The sequence below is a fragment of the Diabrotica undecimpunctata genome, chromosome 8 (assembly GCF_040954645.1).
Source record: "Diabrotica undecimpunctata isolate CICGRU chromosome 8, icDiaUnde3, whole genome shotgun sequence".
Classification (NCBI taxonomy): domain Eukaryota; kingdom Metazoa; phylum Arthropoda; class Insecta; order Coleoptera; family Chrysomelidae; genus Diabrotica; species Diabrotica undecimpunctata.
In genome coordinates this window covers 108260709-108283519 of record NC_092810.1, presented here as the reverse complement: position 1 = coordinate 108283519, position 22811 = coordinate 108260709, and the positions used below count along the sequence as shown (strand labels likewise).

The 22811-nt window shown below is 33.0% G+C and overlaps 1 protein-coding gene across 2 annotated transcripts in view; it reads right to left on the bottom strand.

The window, feature by feature from the left end:
* Positions 1-12343: 12343 nt before the first annotated feature.
* slo (calcium-activated potassium channel slo) overlaps positions 12344-22811 on the bottom strand; it is a 535662-nt gene continuing 525194 nt past the window's right edge. For both annotated transcript variants that reach the window (XM_072540708.1, XM_072540706.1), the window contains one exon: positions 12344-22809. In XM_072540708.1, coding sequence (XP_072396809.1) covers positions 22690-22809 — 120 coding nt within the window. In that variant the 3' untranslated portion in view covers positions 12344-22689. The remainder of the gene's footprint in view (positions 22810-22811) is intronic.

The following is a 22811-nucleotide window of genomic DNA, read 5'->3' as shown; positions in this document are numbered from 1 at the left end:
AGACACACACTCAGTATCCTCAAAAGTTATCTTCAGTATATAAAGTATCCTCAAAATGTTTGGGCAGGTATTATAGGAGATCATATTATTGGTCCTATATTTGTAGATGGTAATTTGACAGCGGAAAAATATTTAAGCATGCTAAGAGACGATGTTCTTCCCCAGTTGGATAACATATCCCAATCTAATAGATCCGACCCTACCGCATAAAACTGTCTGGTTTCAGTAGGACGGTGCAACATCCCAATATGCTTTAATGGTGAGAAATTACTTGACTGAAATCTTCAATAAATGGATTGGACGAAGGAGTACTATTAAGTGGCCAGCTAGGTCGCCAGATCTTATCCCTTTGGATTTTTTCTGTGGGGTTATCTCAAGAACAAAGTATATGCAACACAACCAACTAGCATTGAAGGCCTCAAAGAAAGGATAACTAAAGAAATACGGAATATTTTACCTCAAACTTTAAACAAAGTTCGGGACGAGCTTTATAGGAGACTGTGTTATTGCCAACAGCAAGGTGGAGAACATTCTGAGCATTTATTATCTCGGGTATTCTATGAATTAATTGACTTGAAGAAAATTATACTTAATTTAAAAATTTCACCTTGTATTATTCATAATAGACCCTACATTTCTAAATAAGGACATAAAATTCTCTTTTCTAAAATAAGGACATAACAATTTTATTCCATAAGTGGTTTCCACACTATATATCTTCTTCAGTGAGATCTTTGTTTTGCATTGCTGTTTTTATTTGTCCGTTCCACTGTTATCTAATACGTCCTCTTTTTCTCCTTTTATTTGATTTCCATCCTTCACATATGTCCATACCAGAGTAATTTTCGTTCTCTATTTCGTCATTTAGTGTCTGTACGCGACAATATTCCCCAAATTGAGTTTAAATGCGGTGCGCATAGATTCTACGCACCGCTATTTTAATGCAATAGATACATAGCATTTATAGTGCAGTTTCGTTTAATTCTGTAAATACAAAACACTTCAAAGCATCAGCTACATTTGGTCCTTCGATATAGATAACACACGTCCACAGTTAATTAATAAATAAATACTAATACATTAATACATACTGATTGTGACGAGATGCCAAGCGGTTCAAAACAGATGCATTTGAACCCATACACAGAACCAGCTTCAGCCAGTTCAACATTCAAGACCGGTTCGCTGTAGCGATATTCATCTGGACGACTAGAGCTTCATCTGGGCTTTTGGGCGACTAGAACACTTAAGGTGGTACACTCAATCACAGTGGCATCGAAACTGTAACATATTACTTATTCAATAAGAACTATATTCCCTACTACTTATCCTTCTTATACCAAAATTAAAAATTTGCTTTTTTTATTTTTAATATTATTTAGGATATATTTTTACTATTATTAAAATTAAATATTACCTACACATTCATGTTCAATACATGTAGTCAAGTTTTTTATTTTCATTCGCAGTTGTTTATTTGTTTAATATTTGTCAATTAGTTTAATAAAGATGTAGATTTAAAAAAAGACTGCGTGTTGAGCGAGGTGGTTTGAAAACTCTTTGATCAAATTTTGACTGATAGGAACCTAAGAAATAGAATTGCTTATATTCAGACTCTACTAGCGGAGTATTCAGTTATACAAGTAGACATTGAATGATTGGAAGAGGACTTTCAAAACGAATACAAAACACGCGAAACCCATCACAGATAGCTCCGAAAATAGCACAGATAATGCAAGTTTCGTTGCGAATTCGGACAATAATAAATTTAATCAAATCTTTAGAAGTAAATTTGCCAACATTTTCCGGCGAATCAGGTGATTGGCTACAATTTAGAGACTCATTTGACAGTTTGATAAATAATAATAGTTCCATTAATAATGTACAGCATTTTCATTATTTAAAGACAGTTTACAGGGTTAAGCGTTCGACATTATTGCAAATATGCAGGTCACATCTGATAATTTTCAAATAGCTTGGGATTTATTTTGTGACGAATGTACAGATAAAAGAGCATTGTTACATGTACAGTTATTGCTAACACGCTTCAGGTCGTCTGTCCATCTGGTTGGTGAGCATTCTCTGCTCCGTATTGCTTATTGTCTTGGTCTCCTCTCGACAATACGTTTTACCCGTCGGTTGTCTGATAATCTGGCGGATTGTCCTGCCCAATTCCATTTTAGCGACGTGATTTTTCGATGGTGTCTGTTGTTTGTGTTCTACGACGTATTTCTTCGTTTGGGATTCGGTCCCTCAGAAAGACACCCAACATCTGGCACTCCATAGCCCTCGCGAATCACCCGAATCTTATTCACTACCTTTTGTGTGAGTGTTCATGTTTCCACTCCATAAGTGAGTACAGGTAACACACATTGGTCAAAGATTTTCCTTTTGATGCATATGGGTAGATCCGATTTAAATACATAGTTTAATCTATCAAACTCTATCCAGGCTAATCCTATGCGACGTGGGAGCTCACATGTCTGGTTATCTCTGCTCAACCGAATTTCGTGTCCTAAGTACTTATACGATGTAGTCTGCACAATATCCCTTCTATCAACAGCAATATGTCGAATGATGAAACCTCACTAATATGACACTACAAAGGCTGTTGTAATTTTAATATGTTTTGTTTGTGTTTTAATGTTTGTGCCGTCCAAAGAGGTATTTGTTTAATTAAATTAATTTGTACATCTTGACACAACAGCTGAAGAGGAATATACAGTATAGGTAAAAAATAATAATGACATCTTAATATTCAGTTTAATTCGAAGATTATCTTGAAATTTAGAAGTATGAGTGAATGTATTCCTTAAGGGGGAAGGTGATTCTCAGAAGTACCTTAGTTTATGGAGCTTTCCTGTATCTGTCATGTTTTAGTTTTTAATACATATAAAAATAACGTACTGGGGCCTGATGATGGGGCAAATATTGTAAGCCTTGAAACCGGTAGCCCAAAATTCTCCAACTATTAAATAAAAACTACTTAAGATTGTGAGTATTGACTCATTTCCCATATACTAGCAATATTTCGATTTAGCACCAGATTAGTCATTATTTGTGTGTATATATGTTGTTCATATTAATCTTTTGTCCGACCTCAAAGGAAGCGTGATATAATTTTTCAAACATTGTTATTACATCATCCATACGATCGGCTATAAGGACGATGTCCTCTGCAAATCTCAAATGATTGAGCTTCTCTCTATTTCTGTTGATACCATGTTCGTTCAGATGTGCCTTCTTACAAGTATGTTCTAAAAGCGTCGTGAATAACTTTGGAGAGACGGTATCTCCTTGCCGTACTCCTCGCTGTATACAGAATTTATTTGTTTCTTGTTCAGATAGTCTTACGCTAGCTGTGGCATTTCAGTAGACATATTTGAATATTTTATTATGTTAGTGTAGCGATGGTCTATTCGGCATTCTGTCAATGCTTTTAATATTTTCTGATGGCTTATGGTATCGAATGCTTTCTCGTAGTCGACAAGTATTAGTGCCAATGGTTTGTTGTATTCTGTAGACTTCTCTATCAGGTTCTTTATCATAAGTAAATGGTCGTTAGTGCTGTATCCCGATCTAAATCCAGGTTCTTCTCTAGGCTTATAGAATTTGGACCAGGTCTTATTTGGCGTCCAGTCTTTTTTGACTATTTTTGTGAAAAGTTTATATATGTGTGAAAGCAAACTGATAGGACGGTTGTTTTTTAGATCTGTTATGTCTCTTTGCTTGTGTAATAAAATAATGACTGCATTGTTCCATTGACAAGGAGTTTTTCCTTGGTAGATGCATTCGGTGAAAAGCTTGGTCAAAGCCTGGATAATTTTATGTCTACCTAGTGTGATCGCTTCGATCACTACTCAGTCATCGCCAGGGGATTTGTTATTTTTCATTTCTAAAAGTGCCCTTTTGATTTCGTATGGATATTTTTTCTGATTTTGGGCAGGGGCTGATTTTCCCTTTCGTTGGTGCTCTCATACATTTCGCGATAAAAGGATTCGACAACCTCAAGGATTTTGATTCTATCAGTAGTAATGTTTCCATCTTTGTTTTTTATTTTGTACATATTTTTTTGCCTATGTTCGTATTGCGCCTCAAAACATACTCTTGTAATGTTGTTTGTAATCGTCCTCGTGCGAGCGGCCATAGTTGCCGAGCACGTAAATTTATATAAAAACAATATTTTGTTAGGTTTACTAAAACGTTTATGTTTAAATTTTTCTACTAAACTTGGTTTATATTAAACCAAAGTTCGAAGAATATATGCTTTATTACTTTGTTAACTTGGTTTAATATTAAGAGCGTAGACGCAAAATTTCGGGCCAATGCTTTTTAAATGCATCCTTTTTTTTTCGAATCCTGAGAAAACTAATAAATATTTCTGAAAAATTTAAACGCAGAATGAAAGGATACATTATTACCAAGGGCCGAAAGTCCCTGAAAACTTCTATAATGTTTATTTTAATAAGTTACAGGGGTGAAAAAAAAAAAAAGAGAAAATTTAGTGTGATTTTTAATTTCAAATATCTTATTCAAAAAAACTTTTTATTTATTCTAAGGGACTTTCGGCCCTCGGTAATAATGTAATCTTTCATTCTGCGTTTAAATTTTTCAAAAATATTTGTTAGTTTTCTCAGGATTCGAAAAGAATGAATGCATTTAAAAAGCATCGACCCGAAATTTTGCGCCTACGCTCTTAAGTTAATAAAAGGAATAAATAGCTAGAAGGAAAATAAAATACTATCTCTCCTCCACATTACTTTATTTCAACATATTTAATAAAAAATTTAAATTATTAACAATGTAAAGTCGTTCTCAACCTTACTAAAGTATCAAAAACACAATTTCAAATCACCCTAATATATAAATTCATCAAAATAACAGATATTATTTAAAATAGTATTTAAGTTTATATCCACAAGCATAAGTGAATCTGCAAAAGAACAATAGTATTTTCGTTATATGGAAGCTTTTACTACGTACATTAATGAATGTTTTAAATAAAAAGGCGTTATTGATATGCTTATTCATCTTTAGCGTGTTTCGTTTCATATCACCCTATACTCATGTTTTAATAGTCAAATAAAAACTACAAAAGATATTTGACTCTATTTTACAAAAACTAAAAAAATACATTTAGTGATTACGAAATTACCTTATACCTTAGTAAAGAGTTATTACCTTAGATTTAAAAAAAGCTACCTTAAAAAGAACCAACACATTAACATGTCCTGCATAGCGAGGAATCTGGACAACTCAAAAGAGTGGCCAAGGAGATTGAACTGGACAGAAACATACAAAATATAAAAACACTAACAAAAATAAGAAGATGAAATTAAATTGTAGTAGAAGAGAATGTTGAAGTAGTGAAAAGCTTCAGATGTTGCTTCACATTGAGTCAAATTAAATACAGAGGAAAACGAAAAAAAAAAAAAGAAATTTAGAAAGGAGCAATCAATGTTAATAAATCCTTTTTGTAAATTTTTCATATTCCGCGTTAAATTGTACACATAAAATTGGAGATTAAGAAATCGGAGGTTAAAAATCATCGTTACAGCAAACAATAAAATGCGGAGCAAAAGATTAAAACCGAACCACGAAACAGAGGGAAGAGTGAAATGATTATTTTCGCTCAAAATCTAATGCGCGACAGAACTTGGAGGGGGTGGCGCTTGATAGACAATGACAAGTTGACAGTTGTATAAGCTGAAACTTCTAATATTGAAAATTTTTCAACGTAGTTACAGTTTAAAGATATACATAAGGGAACATGGAGAAGCCCTGATGAGAATACAATAAATCAAATCGACCATGTAGTGGTTGACGCAAGACACTTCAGCGGCGTAATAGACGTATGTGCAAGACAAGGGGCAAACATAGACTCAGACCACTATCTAATCCGAACGAAAATAAGAGCTAGAATTTCGAATGCAAAGAAAGTAAGAGGAGTCAAAGAGGAAAGGTTCAACGTAGAAGCGATAAATCTCTGCGATGGCGAAGATATTTGAGGAAAGTCTTAAAAGTAAGCTAGAGGACCGTACAATTAATATAGATAAAGATGTTAACAACTATTGGAGGTAGTGTAAAACCATTATTAAAAGAGGTAGCAACTGAAGTGATCGGAAGACAAAAGCGTGAAAAATTAGGTTGGACTAATACGATGAGGAATGTGCACCAGCAAAGCAAAGAAAAAACCAAGCTCATACAAGGCTCCAAGGATGAAGAACGAGACAAGTAGAGGAAGAGTATGGGCAGAAGGAACATATAGAAAACCAACTGAAAGAACTAGCGAAGTGTAACACACAAATGGAAAGGTTAACTAAAATTCTAGAAGAAGGTTGACCAGAACAGAAAAGAATTCAAACCTAGATTATCAATGGTTGGAAACAGACCAGGAGAGATCATTCGTGATCAGGACCAGATACTAAAAAGAGAGGCAGAAAATTTTGAAGAGACTAAATATAAAAAGTATGATGAGGTTTAAAAAAAGCAGAAATCTAGCATGAAGGCATGGAAGACAAAAGAGAGAAAGATAACATCCCAACATAGGACGAAGTCATCAAAGCAATACTAACCTTCAAGGAAAACAAAGTTCCTAGAGCAGATGGTATTCTTTTTAAGCTTGTAGAACATGACGCAAAAAATCTGACCTGTTGTGTAAGTAGGCTAGTAGAATTGATTTGGAATATTTGAAGAGCAAAGATATAAATGCACTATACAAAGCCATGGTAGAATTCAATATCCCTACACACTTGGTGAAATTGGTGAAAGCAATCCTCTCAACAGCCGAGTGTAAGGTTATAGTACAAAACGGAGTCAAGAATTTTCCAGACACAAATTGGACTTCTACAGTGAGATAGCCCATCGTGCGTTCTATTTAACATTGTCCTAGAGAAAGCTTTTAGAAAATCTGAAAAAACAACAAGAGGAACCATTATTAGTTCTTAAGAAGAAAGGCAGACCTGGTCCAATCGTTCAAGACGTTGGAAGCAGCTGAAAAAAGAATACACGTTAATACAAGTAAAACTAAGTGTATGAAGAAGACAAATAAGCAATAAGCAGGTAGCAAAACCCGAAGATCTAACGGTTGCAACATACACTTTCGAAGGACTAAGAGAATTCATATATCGAGGTTCACAAATCAACCAAAGTAATACAGTACTTGCAGAACTTTACAGACGTATATATCTAGCAAATTGAACATACTGTGGATCAAAGAAACTTTTAACATCAAATATAGTAACAAAAAGAACGAAAATATTGATATACAGAACTCTTATCAAGCCCTTCCTCACTTACGTGTTGGAAACGTGGACGATGACAAAAAGCAATGAAGAACGTTTAGGCTGTTTTGAACGTAAAATCTTCAGACATATTTATAAAGGTGGTCCGGAAAACTGATTATGACGTACGCGCTCTAATTTTGAGCTTTAACGCCTTTATAGTGAACCTTATATTGGTAGCTCCATCAAAATAAATAGGCTGCAGTGGCTAGGCCACTTAGAGAGAATGAACAAGATGGAGCCGTCGAGCTACATTTCTTACCAAAGACCGGATGGAGTAAGGAGAAAGGCAGACCTAGAGTACAATTTAAGGACCAGGTGGAAGATGACTTACGAGTGTTAAGTGTACGAAATTGGAAAACCAAGGCGAAGGTAGGAAGGAATGGAAGCTGATTCTAGAGCAGGCCAGATCCACTATGGGTCGTAGAGCCAATGATGATGATGATGAATGTACAATACTGTAGTCAAATATTAACACACAAACCAGACATTTGCACAAAATTTAGTAAATTTAACCTGAAAAAATTAAAAGCTTTCGACATTCCAGCTTTGTCAAAATTTTTTATTTAATTAATAAGACTAATATATTTATAACCAAAAAAAAAAAAAAAAATGGTTTTGTCGTTTCAGTCCATAAAATAAAATTGTGGACGTAAAACTAAAGTACATTCAACAATCTGCTTTAAGCAATTAAAAACCTTTGAAGGTGTCGAATCTTTACCATATGGTACATATTAAAAATATTTATAGGAATGACGAGACAGGAGAAACTGAAATAATATCAAGCTGTTGATTATACAGGGTGTTTCATTAATAATTGGAAATATTCGAACTGTAGATTCCTGAATATAAAAAGAAAAACTTTTTATATTCAGTACTTTAACATTATTAATTGATATATCCTTGTCATACTTAGCAGAAAGTGAAGATACTGTACACTCTAAACTATGTTTCTGGCTACTACTAGAGGCGCACGAGAGGGGAAAGTGAAAGGTTGGCCCTTCACAAATTCTACGCCACTGGAGGAATTGCTATTTTAGCGCAATTTTTAGATTTTCCAATACGTTCTATGTAAATAATATACTCTTATATAAGGAACGATAAAGTCATTAGTTTTCGAGATATTTGAAGTTAAATGAAGTGATGCCACACAGTTATTTTGATTAATGTATTAATTATGTCGATGTTTTTGGGTCATAGGATTGCTCTATTATTAATAGAGCATTATTTTATTTATTGAAATTTCTTGAAACGAATAGATGCATTCAACATTTAAATACAAATTTTGGTTCTAAAAAGAACTATCTTGTTATAATCTAAATAAAAGGATACATTTAATAACACGAAAACTAAAATAATAAATTTTAACTAAACCTTTTATAACAAATGTTCAATGTGAAGGACATTTACCTCAAAAAGCGTATAATTTCAAACATTCCTCAGAATAGCGTGTTAGTAATGGACAATGCAAGCTATCACAGTTGCCAACTAAGTATGTCTCCAAATTCGAATAATACTAAATTGGAAATTCAAAATTACATGAAGACGAATGATATGTACCTATTTTGAAGAATGTTACACCAAACAAGACCTTTTAGAAGTTTTAAAGGAATTTTGTAAAAAAAAAGTATACTTATATATAGTTTAATCTCATAGAATAGAACATGTGGCACGAATTGAAGTCTAACGTGAGGTCACAAAACATTTCTCCAACGTTAAGTAGTACTGTTGTAGAGTTAATAAGAAAATGTGTCAAGGATATTCTTCCAAGTAGTTGGAGAAATTCAGTCCGACACGTAATAAGTAAAGAAAATTCATATGTTTATATAGATCATACAAATCATCAAATCTACAAATGTTACGATTAAAAAAAACGGTTGTTTTCAGATAAAACACACAAATTATTATTAATGCTTGTTTTTCTATAATCTTAGCAATTAAAATGGATTTAATTTATTTTAAAACTCATTTGAAAACATTAATTTCGGGTATATAAGGCAAAGCAATATATTTTGCATCGATTTTTTTGTTTTTGTCGTCGTAATTATTGTAAATTTTGTGGATCCCTTGCTTTATTATAGGAGTACCGTCTAGTCAGTGTTAATTGTCAAAAGACCACCTCTGTCTACCTCGTTTGCTTATCGTTCCGGATCGGACTTAACAATGGGCCAAGTCAAATAAATTTAATAATATTTACGACCGCACTAACTGAAGTCAATAATTTTCTGCTAAACAAACTTTACCTATATTATTTACATAGAAAGTATTGGAGTATCGAAAAATTGTGCTAAAATTACAATTCCGCTAGTGGCAGAATTTGGGAGAGGTCAACCATCCACTTTTCTCTGCCGTACGCCTCTGGTAGTAGCCAGAAACGTTTATTTAACATAGTTTAGTAAGGTGTACACTACCTGCATATCCTACCAAGTATGACCAGGAAATGTGAAATAGTTTTAATTCTACGCCAGCTTCTACAGCTGGCGCCGCTTCTCGCATCCTAATTTCCAGCGTTTTCTGTCGAAGCAATCTTCAGTTGTTAAATCTCTGGCGGTCATTGCATCGTCTCTCCATGATCGTCTTGGTCTACCTCGTTTTCTTCTAGTTGGCGGAGTCCATTCTTCTATTTTTTTTGGCCATCTATTTTCAGGCATTCTCTGAAGGTGTCCATACCAGTTAAGTCTTTTGGCTTCGATTGTGTCTATTATGTCTAGATCGATTTCCATTTCTCTCCGAATATCTTCGTTTCTCAACCTATCAAGTCTAGTGAGCTGGCAACATCGTCTCCAGTAGTTCATTTCCATGGCCTTAATTTTTGATTTGTTTCTTTGGTTTATTTCCCAGAGTTCGGCGCCGTACAGCCCAATACTTTCTATTATTGTTTTATAGATTCTTCTTTTATTTTCTTTTGTTTTTTTTTATTCCATAATAGTCCGTGTAGCTGTCTGGTGGCTGATCTTGCTTGGCCAATCCTGGAGTGTATTTCTTCGCTACTTCCTGCTTTTGATGTTATTTGGACTCCCAAGTATTTGAAATTGTCTGTTGGTTTTATAGTTCCCATTTCGATTTGTAGGCTTTCTGGTTTTTCTCCTACAACTAAGTACTCAGTTTTTTGTATATTAATTGTGAGGCCCCATTTGGTATACTCATCTTCCAGTTTTCTAAGCATGTAGCCTACATCACTCTCGTCTTCAGCTAGAATGGCTTGGTCGTCAGCGAAGTGTATCGTGTACAATCTATCATCTCCGATTGGGATGCCCATATTGCAGCACTTTCTTCTCCACACTGAGAGTGCCTCATTTAGATATACTTTGAAGAGTGTAGATGCTATGCAGCAGCCTTGCTTTAGGCCCTTACTAATAGGAATTTCTCTAGTTAATCTATTTCCAGTTTTAATGTTTGCCGTCATATTTTTGTAGAGTTGTTGTACTGCTTGTATATTTTTTTTGCTTATTCCTTGTTTTTCCATTGCTACCCAAAGCATTGAAAGTGGTACACTATCGTATGCCTTTGTCAGATCTATAAAGACTATATGAGTTGAAAGGTTGTGGGCTAATCTTTTCTCGATAACTTGCTTTAGAGAGAATATACTGTCCATACAGGATCTGCCTGCACGAAAGCCATTCTTCAACATCTGTCATCTCTTTTTCAATTTTGTTTTTTATTATTTTTCCATACAGTCTTGAGAGTGAATTTATGACACTTAGCCCCCTGTAGTTTGAACAATTCTTTCTATCTCCTTTTTTGTAGATGTTAATATGTGCTTTTGTCCACTCCGGTGGTAAGTCGTGTCCATTACAGAATAAGGTGAAGACATACGCCAGTAATTCCCGTAATACTTGTGGGCTATGTTTTAATAATTCATTTGGTATACCTTGTGGTCCGCATGACTTCCGATTTTTTAGAGTTTGTAATAAATAGTTTTTAAATTTGTAAAAATAACACCCTGTAACTTAGTAAGGAGCCACATCTTAGTTAAGTGATTTGGGTTAAATCTTAATATTTTGAGCCCAGGAATCTACAGTTAAAATATTTCCAATTATTAATGAAACATCCTGTATAATAGAAATACACTTTTAGTGTCTTTCGGCGAACGAAATATTTAAACATTTATTGAAACGTAAAAACGCCATAACAATAGTTGAATTGCACAATTAATGTTTTTGGTATAAGCTTCGATATAACTATCTAATATTACATATATATATATATATATATATATATATATATATATATATATATATATATATATAGTTCAAAATACATATACCTATTCATATTGGAGTCCTTGCCATATATTTATATATTTAAACGTGAGCTTAAAAAAATATTAACCACCTACTAATAATTTACAAAGGCATATAATTTCATATCTTTTTGGCGACAAATATAATTATTATTAAATAATACACTATTCCTAAAACAAATCATATCATTTCTATTTTATTACTTTATTGTTGGATATGACGAAGAAATTCCAAAAAAATAGTAAATAGCTTGATTTCAATAACAACAACCTGGTTGGTTGTTACCTCTCAGCGTGAGGTCCCCATTTTTCGAGTTGGGAAATTGTACGTTGCCTTAAAAAATGTAATTCTCTATCATCCACCTAGAGTCTTAATAATTATAATGTTCGTTACTCGAATTATGTAATTTAAGGGTAATCTGACCTCATTATGTGGCGGGTTCAAACTACTTTATAGACTTTTTCACTGATGATGATCTGATAGGATCAAAACCGTTCTGAAAATTCATAAATGTATTTTGGATAATTTTTAAAAATTTTATACCATTTTACAAAAAAGAAATTTTTACTGCAATAGAAGTTTTTTAAACTATGGTATATAGCCAACCACTGGGACTTTCTCGTTTAAATTTTAATTCAGATGGACTTTTAGTAGATCTAAAAAAACTACAAGAGCGTGACGCTAATTCAACAAGTAATTGATAATATGTATGCATGTGTGGAGAGGTTTGGCTTCGAACTGTGTTCATTAGCCACAGATCTTATTAATGAAATATTAAGATCTGAGGGTAATGAACACAGTTCAAAGCCAAACCTCTCCATAAATGAATACCTATTATCAATTACTTGTTAAGATAATAAATTACCGATTTAATAATAAAGATTTATTACGACGGTCTCTTATAAATTTCCATAGTGAAGAAAAAACACTTTCGACATTTAAACGATTACGTTAAAGTATTTAGAAGAAATGAGTTACACTGAAAGCGGAGAAACTCTCCAAACAGGCACTTAAAATAAAGGATTTCGTTGGAAAAAAACCAAAAATCATAAATAAATAAAAGGAACGATGTTTTCAAAGATGAGCTACTTGCCTTCGAATTGCGCAAAGGTATACAACTGGAACAGTTGTAGGGGTCTGAAGAAGTCGGTTTCCGAAGGACAAAGGTTAATTATTGTTGCTGCTGGTAATGAAAATAGACTCGTTAAAGATTCGTATTTGAGGTGTAAATCCTAACCTACGTTAGAAGAATTATCAGAAGTGGTTTGCGGATAAACTTCTAATAAATTTAGCTCCAAACAGATTTGCATCTATGACTTGGGTTAAAAATATAGCATACAATAGTAAAATTCCTTATCTAGAGTTATACAAGTTGATTAATGTATATATTACATCTCCAACAATTAAAATACTTTGGAGAAGAGACGTAAGGCTTTTATGATCTGAAAACCAGTTTTATGCAACAGAAACCTGTCGATGAATATTCGTAAGAAGGTCCTGAAATGTTATGTGTGGTCCATCCTATTGTATGGTTGTTAGACATGGACGTTAAAAACCACAATTCTAAACAAGTTAGAAGCATTCGAATTGTGGTGCTATAGACGAATCCTAAAGATATCGTGGGTTTCGCACACTTACAATGAAGATGTTATTCAAATGATCAATTCAGAACGTCTGCTAATAAACAGCATAAAGAGGAGAAAAACAGAATACTTCGGCCATATAATTAGGGGACCTAAATACCATCTACTTCGCCTTATAATACAAGGAAAAGTGGAAGGAAAGAGATGGATTGGTCGAAAGAAACTTTCATGGCTGCGTAATATTAGACAATGGTGTGGTTTCACAGTAGAAGAATTATTTCGCGCAGCAGCCGACAGAAAAAGGTTTCAGGAAATTGTAAACATGATGACGGCCAACGTCTGAATACGGACACGGCACCCAAAGAAGAAGAAGGAGAACAGACAAAGAAAATATGGAAATACTTATTTATTATATTATCGAAGGAATGGTAGAAGGCCGAAGATCACGAGGAAGATCTCCAACAAGATGGGTCGATCAAATTACATACACATGCAAAAGACCTATGCATGAGTTAAAAATAATGACCAGAGAAATAGATCTTTAAAGATAGACATTATACGACATCACGATGACCACCACACTGCCTCCGGTGGGTCAGAACAGAAGAGAGAGAAAGTCATGAATTGTTAAGTATTGAATTGGCCGTACTATTAAAAGTTTTGGACATAAGCTATTTTGACTGCCACTCCGATCTTCATCGTATTTTGCCCTCAAAAGTTGTTTGAAGTTCTCCCCTCCTCAACCTATTTCATTAGAGACTATAAAGTGTAAACCCATGCCAAAAACAGATCACTTGAGAAAGGCAATCAGCCGAAACAGCTGTAGTGATAAGAATTTAAAATAAATTTTGTGGAAGTTTTGAAAACAAAGTTTTCAGTGTTTTATTGTTACATCTTCATGAAAATTACTGTTTACTGAGTAGTCACTCAAGTCAATTATAATTTGATTAAAAACTGTATGAAGTAAAGGTTCTTTTGACACCAATGTATCCTCAGTTAAAACGACCTAATCACTATTTTTTTTTATTCTTCAACAGGAAATGTATTACAAAATTCACCAGATAATTTTACTAAGTCATTTAAGCTTACATTTCTTGCGTCAAACAACTTTTGAGGACAAAACAGCAAAACAGGGCAAAAGTTTTCAGTGTTTTATTATTACATAAAATGAATTTCCATCAAGTAAGGTCGAATCCATCAATTATTTCATGAAGATATTTATAGCTCTATAGGTTGGGTTATGTAGCGACCTAGGATAACACTTTTTCGGTTTATAGTAAGGTTTTAACTTTATATTCCTTTTATATTCTATAAATTTGGAATTTAAAATCAAACTATTGATATTAGACAAAATATTGTCTAAAATAATAATCTTTAATATATATTGTTTTCATAATATTTACAATAAAACTAAATTTCTGATGTGTCAACACCGCATTTAGAATAAACATGACTACGTACTAGCCTATTTTTATCCCCCAGGAAACTTTCTTTTCTATTTACGTGAAGATGACATGCCACTTCTGGCTTGTCGTATTGCAATTTAGAATAAAATCGATCTATACTTCGTTTAATTTCAAGATAAGCTCTAACTAGACAGTTTCAGACATGTGATCAGTGGGTGTGTCTTGTCGCAGATTGTCATTGGTTCGCACATAATTTCTAACCAATGACAAGCTGCGACGGTACACGCCCACCGATCACGTGGGTGAAACTATTTACCTCGAGTTTATCTTGAACGAAGTATAGTTGGAGATTTTTGCGGATATATTATCGTTAAAGAATTGGTACAACTTATGCCAGATGATAGTCGTAACACTCCGTCATCTATTTTAAAACCGACATCAACTGCTTTAGAACTGATTTGTTTTGTTTTAGGAACATACAGTATTTTATCTAATGACAAATAATAATGAATGGACAGCTTAAAATACATTTAGTTATTCTTAGATTGACACGGTGAACTATTATAATATCGGATGCGTCTTTTAAATATGTAAAATTTATATACAGCCGTAGTTATGACATTTGTATCTTAAAAAATTTAAATTCTTTATGCGCTTCATTAAAAATGAATTTAGCTTTAGAGAGCACTGATTATATTTGAATCAAAAGGTTATGTAAGTTAGTAAATACTGCATTCGTAAAACATAAATGGCGGCAACTATTAGAAGTGCTTGTACTTTATACTTTTTCCGGGGTCACATTGAGATTTTGTTCTATCGTGTATCCACTTTTTTTTCATTTTTTCTATGGTTTGTCATTGATTAAATTTTGTTAAGTGATTTTCTTTTCTTTTGATTTGAAAAATTTCCTTTTAGTCCAGGTTGTGAGGCAACTCCCGTAAGAAAAATGTTTCTGATTCGGTTTCTTTGCGGATTTGGGATATTTGGGCAAATATTTTTTAAACAAATTCCAAAAATTATCTTTTTTTGCTCCGAAAGCCATTCTAAACAAAAAAATTTCATATATTATCCGGAACAAAAAAGGTAGCTTTTAGAATTTATTAAACAAAAATTTTTTAAACAATTTCTGCTTAAAAATTTCGCTCGGTCCCCCTCTGATTTGTTTAAAGGGGACATTTTGGAACAGGATCCGCAAATAAACCAAATCGGAAACATTTTTTCTACGGGAGCGGTCTTACAACCTGGACTATTTATTTGTCTATTAGTCTAGCAGTATTAGGTCCGGTCCTGTACTTATTGTATACCTGTGACATTCCAGAGCTAGAACAAAACACTATTGCCATCTTCGCGGATGATACAGCCATACTAGCGATAGGAGACACTAATGAAGAAACGACTGATAGGTTGCAACTATCAGTAAACACAATATATACATAAACCAGAAAATGGCGAATAAGATTAAATGAGACTAAATTTGCAAACATTAACTTTACAAATAAAAAAATAGAAAATTTCCCAGTTAGAATAAAGGATACCCAAGTTTCTTATGCAACATCAGCAAATACTTGGGCATCGCTCTAGATGCGAGGCTGCGCTGGAAAGTCCTTGTCAAAAAGAAAAGAGGGGAGCTTGATATTAGATATAAGAAATTGTATTGGCTGATTGGTAGAAATTCAACATTATCCATTTCTAATAAATTATCCATCTGCAAGAAAGTACTGGGGCCAGTATGGGTATATGGGTGCCAACTCTGGGGCTGTACCAAAGCTAGTAGTTAACATATTATCCAGAGATTTCAAAACAAAGTACTGAGGAACATTATTGATGCTCCTTGGTATAACAGCAACCTCCACCAGGACCTGGGTATGGAAACTGTGACCGAAGTAATCAAGAGAACAGCAGCAAGTCACGAGCAGAGGCTGTATAATCATGTAAATGTCAAGGTAATCTAGCTTCTTGACAACACTGAACTAAAGAGAAGACTCATAACGACAAAACCAATTGAGTTAGTGTAAATGGGTAACAGTTTAGTGTAACAAGCAGAGTATAGTGCTGTGATGGTATTGCGTGTTAGTCTTAGTGCCTTAGTTGATAGATAAAATAAGAATAAGCCATAGGGTAAGCCCTTAGATTTAAGTATTTGCTGTTTATTAAGTTAGGACAGAAAATAACTGATAATTGGTCATTAGTGACTGACCATGCTTTTTATTATTTAGTGTTTGGACAGATATTTCTTCCTTTTGTCTACGTATCTTATTTTTATGGCTTACTTGTATACTTTTCGCCTGCTGTTTTCCTGAGATCTGATCATTTGCTCAAGGATTGAACACATTTTTTTTATCCATATGAATTCTATTATAATGTTTTCTTTCCCCAGCTAGTATTGACCTTACTACATGTCCTAACCTTCTTCATTTATTTTTTTGATTATGTTTATACTGACTGTTGGTTATTTCCCTAAACCACTTTATGGATTTATCATTTAGTCTGATATCTAAAATTATTCTTCCCATATGTGTTTCTTTGAATGTGTGCTGATATTCATAAGCTTTATCTTTCCAACTTTTATCAATTTACTGACAATTTCTTCTATTTCATTTATGAAATATTTTCATAGATTTCTGATTTCTGCATATTTTATCAATTCCTGCCCTCGTTAGGTTTCTATTCAGACTTTTTTCATTGACACTTTTCCTAACTTTTATCAGAAATTCCGCTGACCTCTTATTTTTTTGTCTTACTCCACTTCCAGTTTTATTAGCCTGTCTTTTGTTCTTTACGCTTTAGTATTGTATAGTTTCGTTTTGGACAATGAACTGACAACTTTTATTGAAATTATAATATAGTAGGTACAATATATAGAATATCAGAAGGAGGAATAAATGATTCATAGAGATATTAGAAACATATTGAGTGCATATTTTCATACAATTTTGCCTAAAACTTATAAGTAGATTCTTTTTAGAGAAATATTATAGACAGTAGAGATAGAGAAATTATCACACTTGTATCAAAACCAACAAGGAATAGGGTCAAAGAGGAACTTTAAGATGCACTAAATATATTCAGAGGAGTTCTACAAGTATGAATTTTTTCTTATTCAAGGAATACAGCAAAGTCATTTTGTAGAAAGCTCTATCTGTACGGCCATTTTTGCAAACGGCACGGAAAAGTGTCATCGATACTCCACAAAAGAAAAACGATATTTTCAAAACCATCAATAGTTGTGGATCAACAACATTATCAACTGTTATCAACAACACAACTATGGAAAGAGTAAACAGATGTAAATATTTCGGAACGTGCCTAAAGAAATACAGAGATAAGGCAAACGAAATTAGATGTACTATAGTAATACCAAAACACAAATTCATGAAACTGAAAACTGACTTTGCAACCGCCAAGTTAATACATAGATTCACACAAGACTGTTACGTACGTTCCACATTGATATAATAAAGCAATCTGAAATATAAAACTATTATTCTTTGAAATGTTGTTCTCTAAGGGAATAAAGAGAATATGAATGTAGAGGTCTTACACAGAATGTTAAATCATAAAAACTATTATAATTGAGGAAACTACAATGCTTTGGCACAAGAAAGTGGTTTGGTTACACTTCGCTAGAATTCTTCAGAAATAAGGCTAATAATAATAAGATCACGAGGACATTTCCAGCCTCCAGTATTAAAAGGAAACTGAAGAATAAATGTCAATTTTCGTCACCATATTTAGTCTTAACAACAAACCTTAGTTTTATTCATATTGATCTTAAGACCATATGCATTATAGAGACGTTGCATTACTTTGCCTAAATTATTGTTTGTATTCCTCAGTATTACCGTATCGTCTGCAAAACGTAAGATTTGTGCAGTTATAGCTTATACCTTCTATTGAATTCGTCAGCGTTTCCTTAAATACTGCTTCACTGTACACTTTTAAGAGTAATGGTGCCATTAAATAAACAGTTCTCTGCCCAGTTTTTGAAATAAAGTTAGGTTTATCTCCTGTTTAGTACAAGAGTAACCGCCTTTTGGGTCATTTGCAGATGCTACTATGATAGTGATGATGAAAAACTACAATCACTGGGGCTACTGTTATTATGGATACCACAACCTTTCAAAGTAACATTTGTTCGTTGCAAAGTTACAAGAGATGAAAATGTAGCAGAATTTCACTAGATGTATCAAAATTTGACGACATATGGCAACCGTGGTGACTAGACAATCGAAGTTTCGTTACGATTGTCAATTGCACCATTACTTACGTTAATTAATTCTTTTTAAAAAGTAATATATTGAAAAGTTTTATGGAGATAAAAAATTAATTGCGCTAAAGCTAGTAAAAGCAAAATAATTATTAATAAAAATGTGTTTGTTAGTAAGGCAAAAAGCGGTGTTCCACCAAATCAACGATGGAATTATATTTATGTGAGTTAATAAAGATAATTTGCTTATTATAAACCGGCTTATTCATCAGATATTTTGTCAAAATACATTTGTCATAAATTTTTTATAAATATAAATCAAAGTTTTATAAGAAAATTAAACTTATTTCGAATTTTGAATGAATATTTCATATAAAATTTAAATTAATTAAAAATATTTATTACAATAGCGTTATTAGCACTAAAGCTTTAGTATTTACAATTTATATATGTTTATTATATTTACATTCTTACGGCACTATACATTTTAAGCGTATTTATTTAACATACATATATATTTATTTTTCAGAGTATTTAAATTCACATTTATCTAAACTTTGATTTATATTTTAAGAGTTTTATAGATACAGTATCTAATAAGTGTATAAAATGGTATGAAAATGGGACTACAATAATATTTTAACTGAAAAATGTAAATAAGACAATAACATTTGTAAAACAGATAAAAATATTCTCGCCATTTTGTATTTTTAGATTTTTCTATATCAAAAAATTTGTAAATTGAATTAGGTGTTATCAACTTCGAAGAAGCTTTTGACCGAGTTGATCGGAACAAGATCAAGAAATACTCAAAAAGAGTAACTGTCCTGCAAGTCTTTTAGAGCTAATACAAAGATTATATTACCAAAATACACAAAAAAAGTGGTAAACACTAACAAAAATAAATTGGAAAATAACCTTGAATTGAGACAGTTCCAGTCATTCTCCCACTCTGTTCAACCTGTACATTCAAAACGTTCTTAAAACTGTATAACTCGATCGAAAAACCGAAAATAAACTCCAGCTAGCATTACTTAATTTCCACTTTGAGTCTCGTCCTGTTTCTATTATATTTTTTGCAATATTTCATAGATAACATAAATATCTATCATTTTGGTAATCCCAAGGTAATATTTTACATATTTACTTTTATTTCACAAGTGGAGATAATTATAACAGAGACCTGGAGATCATACTGGCAGGATCTATATAAAGACAATTAACACCTGTAATATATTTACCTTAATTTAGAAGAAATGGAAGAAGGAAACAAAAAAAATCAGAATAAAATTGCTTCACCTCCTCTGCAATCAAATATGGCATTTCAGGGAATGACCCATTTATTGGACGCACTCTATAATCACAACAATGCACAAAAAAGGCAACACAACAATTATAGAACTATTACTAAAGTAATACTACAAATCATCAATAAGACACTGAAGACTTTCCTCCAAAGATAAATACCAGAAGAGCAGGCTGGGTTTGCCAACGGTTGAGGAGGGATATACACAAGATTAGCTTTTGAATATAGGACAAATAATCGAGAAGTTATAAGAATCTACTATCCCGTTATACATATGTTTCATAGATTATCGCAACGCATTCGACAAAGTCAAATGGCATCAGCACATAAAAAAAAACGTGGGTGTGCCAAATCACCTGATTTTCCTTATAATCCCTTGATTTATACAAGCATACCACGGGATCAGTAAAAGTGTTTGAAATACTTTCAAAACAATTCCAACCTTAACAATGTGTCAGGCAAGGATATACCCTATCTCTACAACTATTTAATATCTACGGAGAACATATTATGAGGTGAGCGCTTGAAGGATGGGTAAAAGGCATCTCAATAAATGACCGAAAAATAAACAATCTACGCTTTTAAATGTCGGTCTTCCTTGCCAAGCGAGAAGAAGACCTGATTGATGTCATAAGGCTGGTTGAAAATGATAGTAAAAAGTTTGGTCTGAAATTAAATATAGCAAAGACAAAAATTATGATAATCGACAAGCAACACAACGATCATCCACATATAATCAAAATGTACTGTTTGATGTAAACTTAATTTTGGATCTAGGATCATTGATTACAAACACAGGGACGCTTCAGGAGAAGATAAAATGTAGATGTCATCTAGCCAAGATCGCTATGACCAGATTATGGAAAGACCCTAATGTTTCAAAAATCCTACATTGGTCAACTCATTAATATTTCCAGTACCGACATGTGGATACGAATCTTGGACATTGAAATGTTCTGCTAAGGAAGAATGTTGCGAATTCCATGGACCGACTGTAGAATAAATAATTCTACTCGAATCGAACTAAAGCTCTGTAAAAGACACTCCAAAAAAATCCAACTACAGCATTTAAAATATTTTGGACATGTTATGAGGTAAGAGCTAGACAATATGGAGAGACCTCGTCATTTGAAGGAAGGTTAAAGTCCAAACATCACGAGGAAGATCTCCAACGAGATGGATTGACCAGATTATAGGGAGTTGCAAAAGCAACTGCATGATGTAATAGAAATAACTAGAGACATAAATCTATCGAGAAGGACCATACGTGATATTATCACGAAAACTATCTACAGGGTATCAAGACTGAAGAGAGAGTCTTAGACCAGTTTTATTTTGATTTTTTATTACTATGATCATTTCTCAAAATTTTTGTTAACTTATAGTTTATTCCAGGGTTCAGTTCTTTAGTTTTCCTTTCTCACTGCTCAACAAGAACATATCGCCGTTGTATCATACATATTTCAGATATTCTCCACTATTCCTTTCTTCTTATTTTAGATTTTTGCGTGGATATGAATTTTGAGAATTATTTTAGTAGCTTTAATGACAAATGCACCAACATTGGAGTAGGTTAAGATCAAAAGAACATTAAGGAAGCTAGCAAAAAAATTAAAAGATAACTGTAAAAAGTGGAGGTAGATCTTCACCATTATATATCAAGGAATACCTATGATATAGTGACACCAGCGACGAAATTTTTTCAGAATTGAGATGTCCTTGAAAACGATATTATGCTACAGAAATATTTCTGTGCATTTTGGTAAAAGAGTTTTTAATTATTATATTTGATCAATATTTCTAAACAGATGTGACTTTAAAAGAAATTATATTTTGCTGGATAATGAGTCGTAGCAGCTGGTATTTAAGGCTTCCAATGGTATGACCAAAGGATACGTTTCTAGCTACTAATAACCTCTGGTTCAATGATATTGTTTACAAGATGATTCTGAAAACAGCCTCTAGACCTCCAGTGTAAAACTTAGAGAAAAATAGGGGGACATGGAAAAATTCATTTATATTACTACGATTTCTATATAGGATTAAGAAATTAAAAGAAGATATGTAGAAATTTGATCTATTTAGTAGAGAATATTTTTATTTATTTTACAAAATAATGTGTTGAAATTCACTATTCACTTCTAATAAACATATGAATTGTGCACTTCACTTTTTTTAACTCGTCTTTGTCACGGATACTACATTATATAAGTATGAAGTTACCATTCGTATTTACAATATTACCGCAATTTCTTATTCACTACGTAAAGAAAAGTTAGAAACGGGGATTGGAATGGATGGTGGGTATTATTACTATCAAAAAAATAGAAAATTACGATATTGGATGTATTTACACGTGGATCAATTTTGGAATTTTGTGTTAAGGCGTAATGTTGCAGTCTCATCTCTTGCAAGAATACAGTTTGACTTAATTTCTAGTCTCTCATTAAAGATAACAACATTTTACCTATCTATTACAGTCATATACTTCCTTTAATTTTTACAAACGCGCACGTCTTTACAAAATTCCAACATTTAAAAACCATCTGACTCAATTTCTTGCAGTTGAAATTTTAGCCGGATTTTGTGTTGATAACTTGATTAATTAACTACTAAATATATGAATATGGTCCATCTGTGAGGGCGCTGCAAAGCAGCAGTCAAGAGTTTTCATCTTTATTTGTTCCTCCGCCACCTGTACCGCTCCCTTGACCGGTGCCGGTGCGGCTCCTAACTTGTTTGTATTCTAGACCAGGATCGAATTGCATTAAAACGAATACCT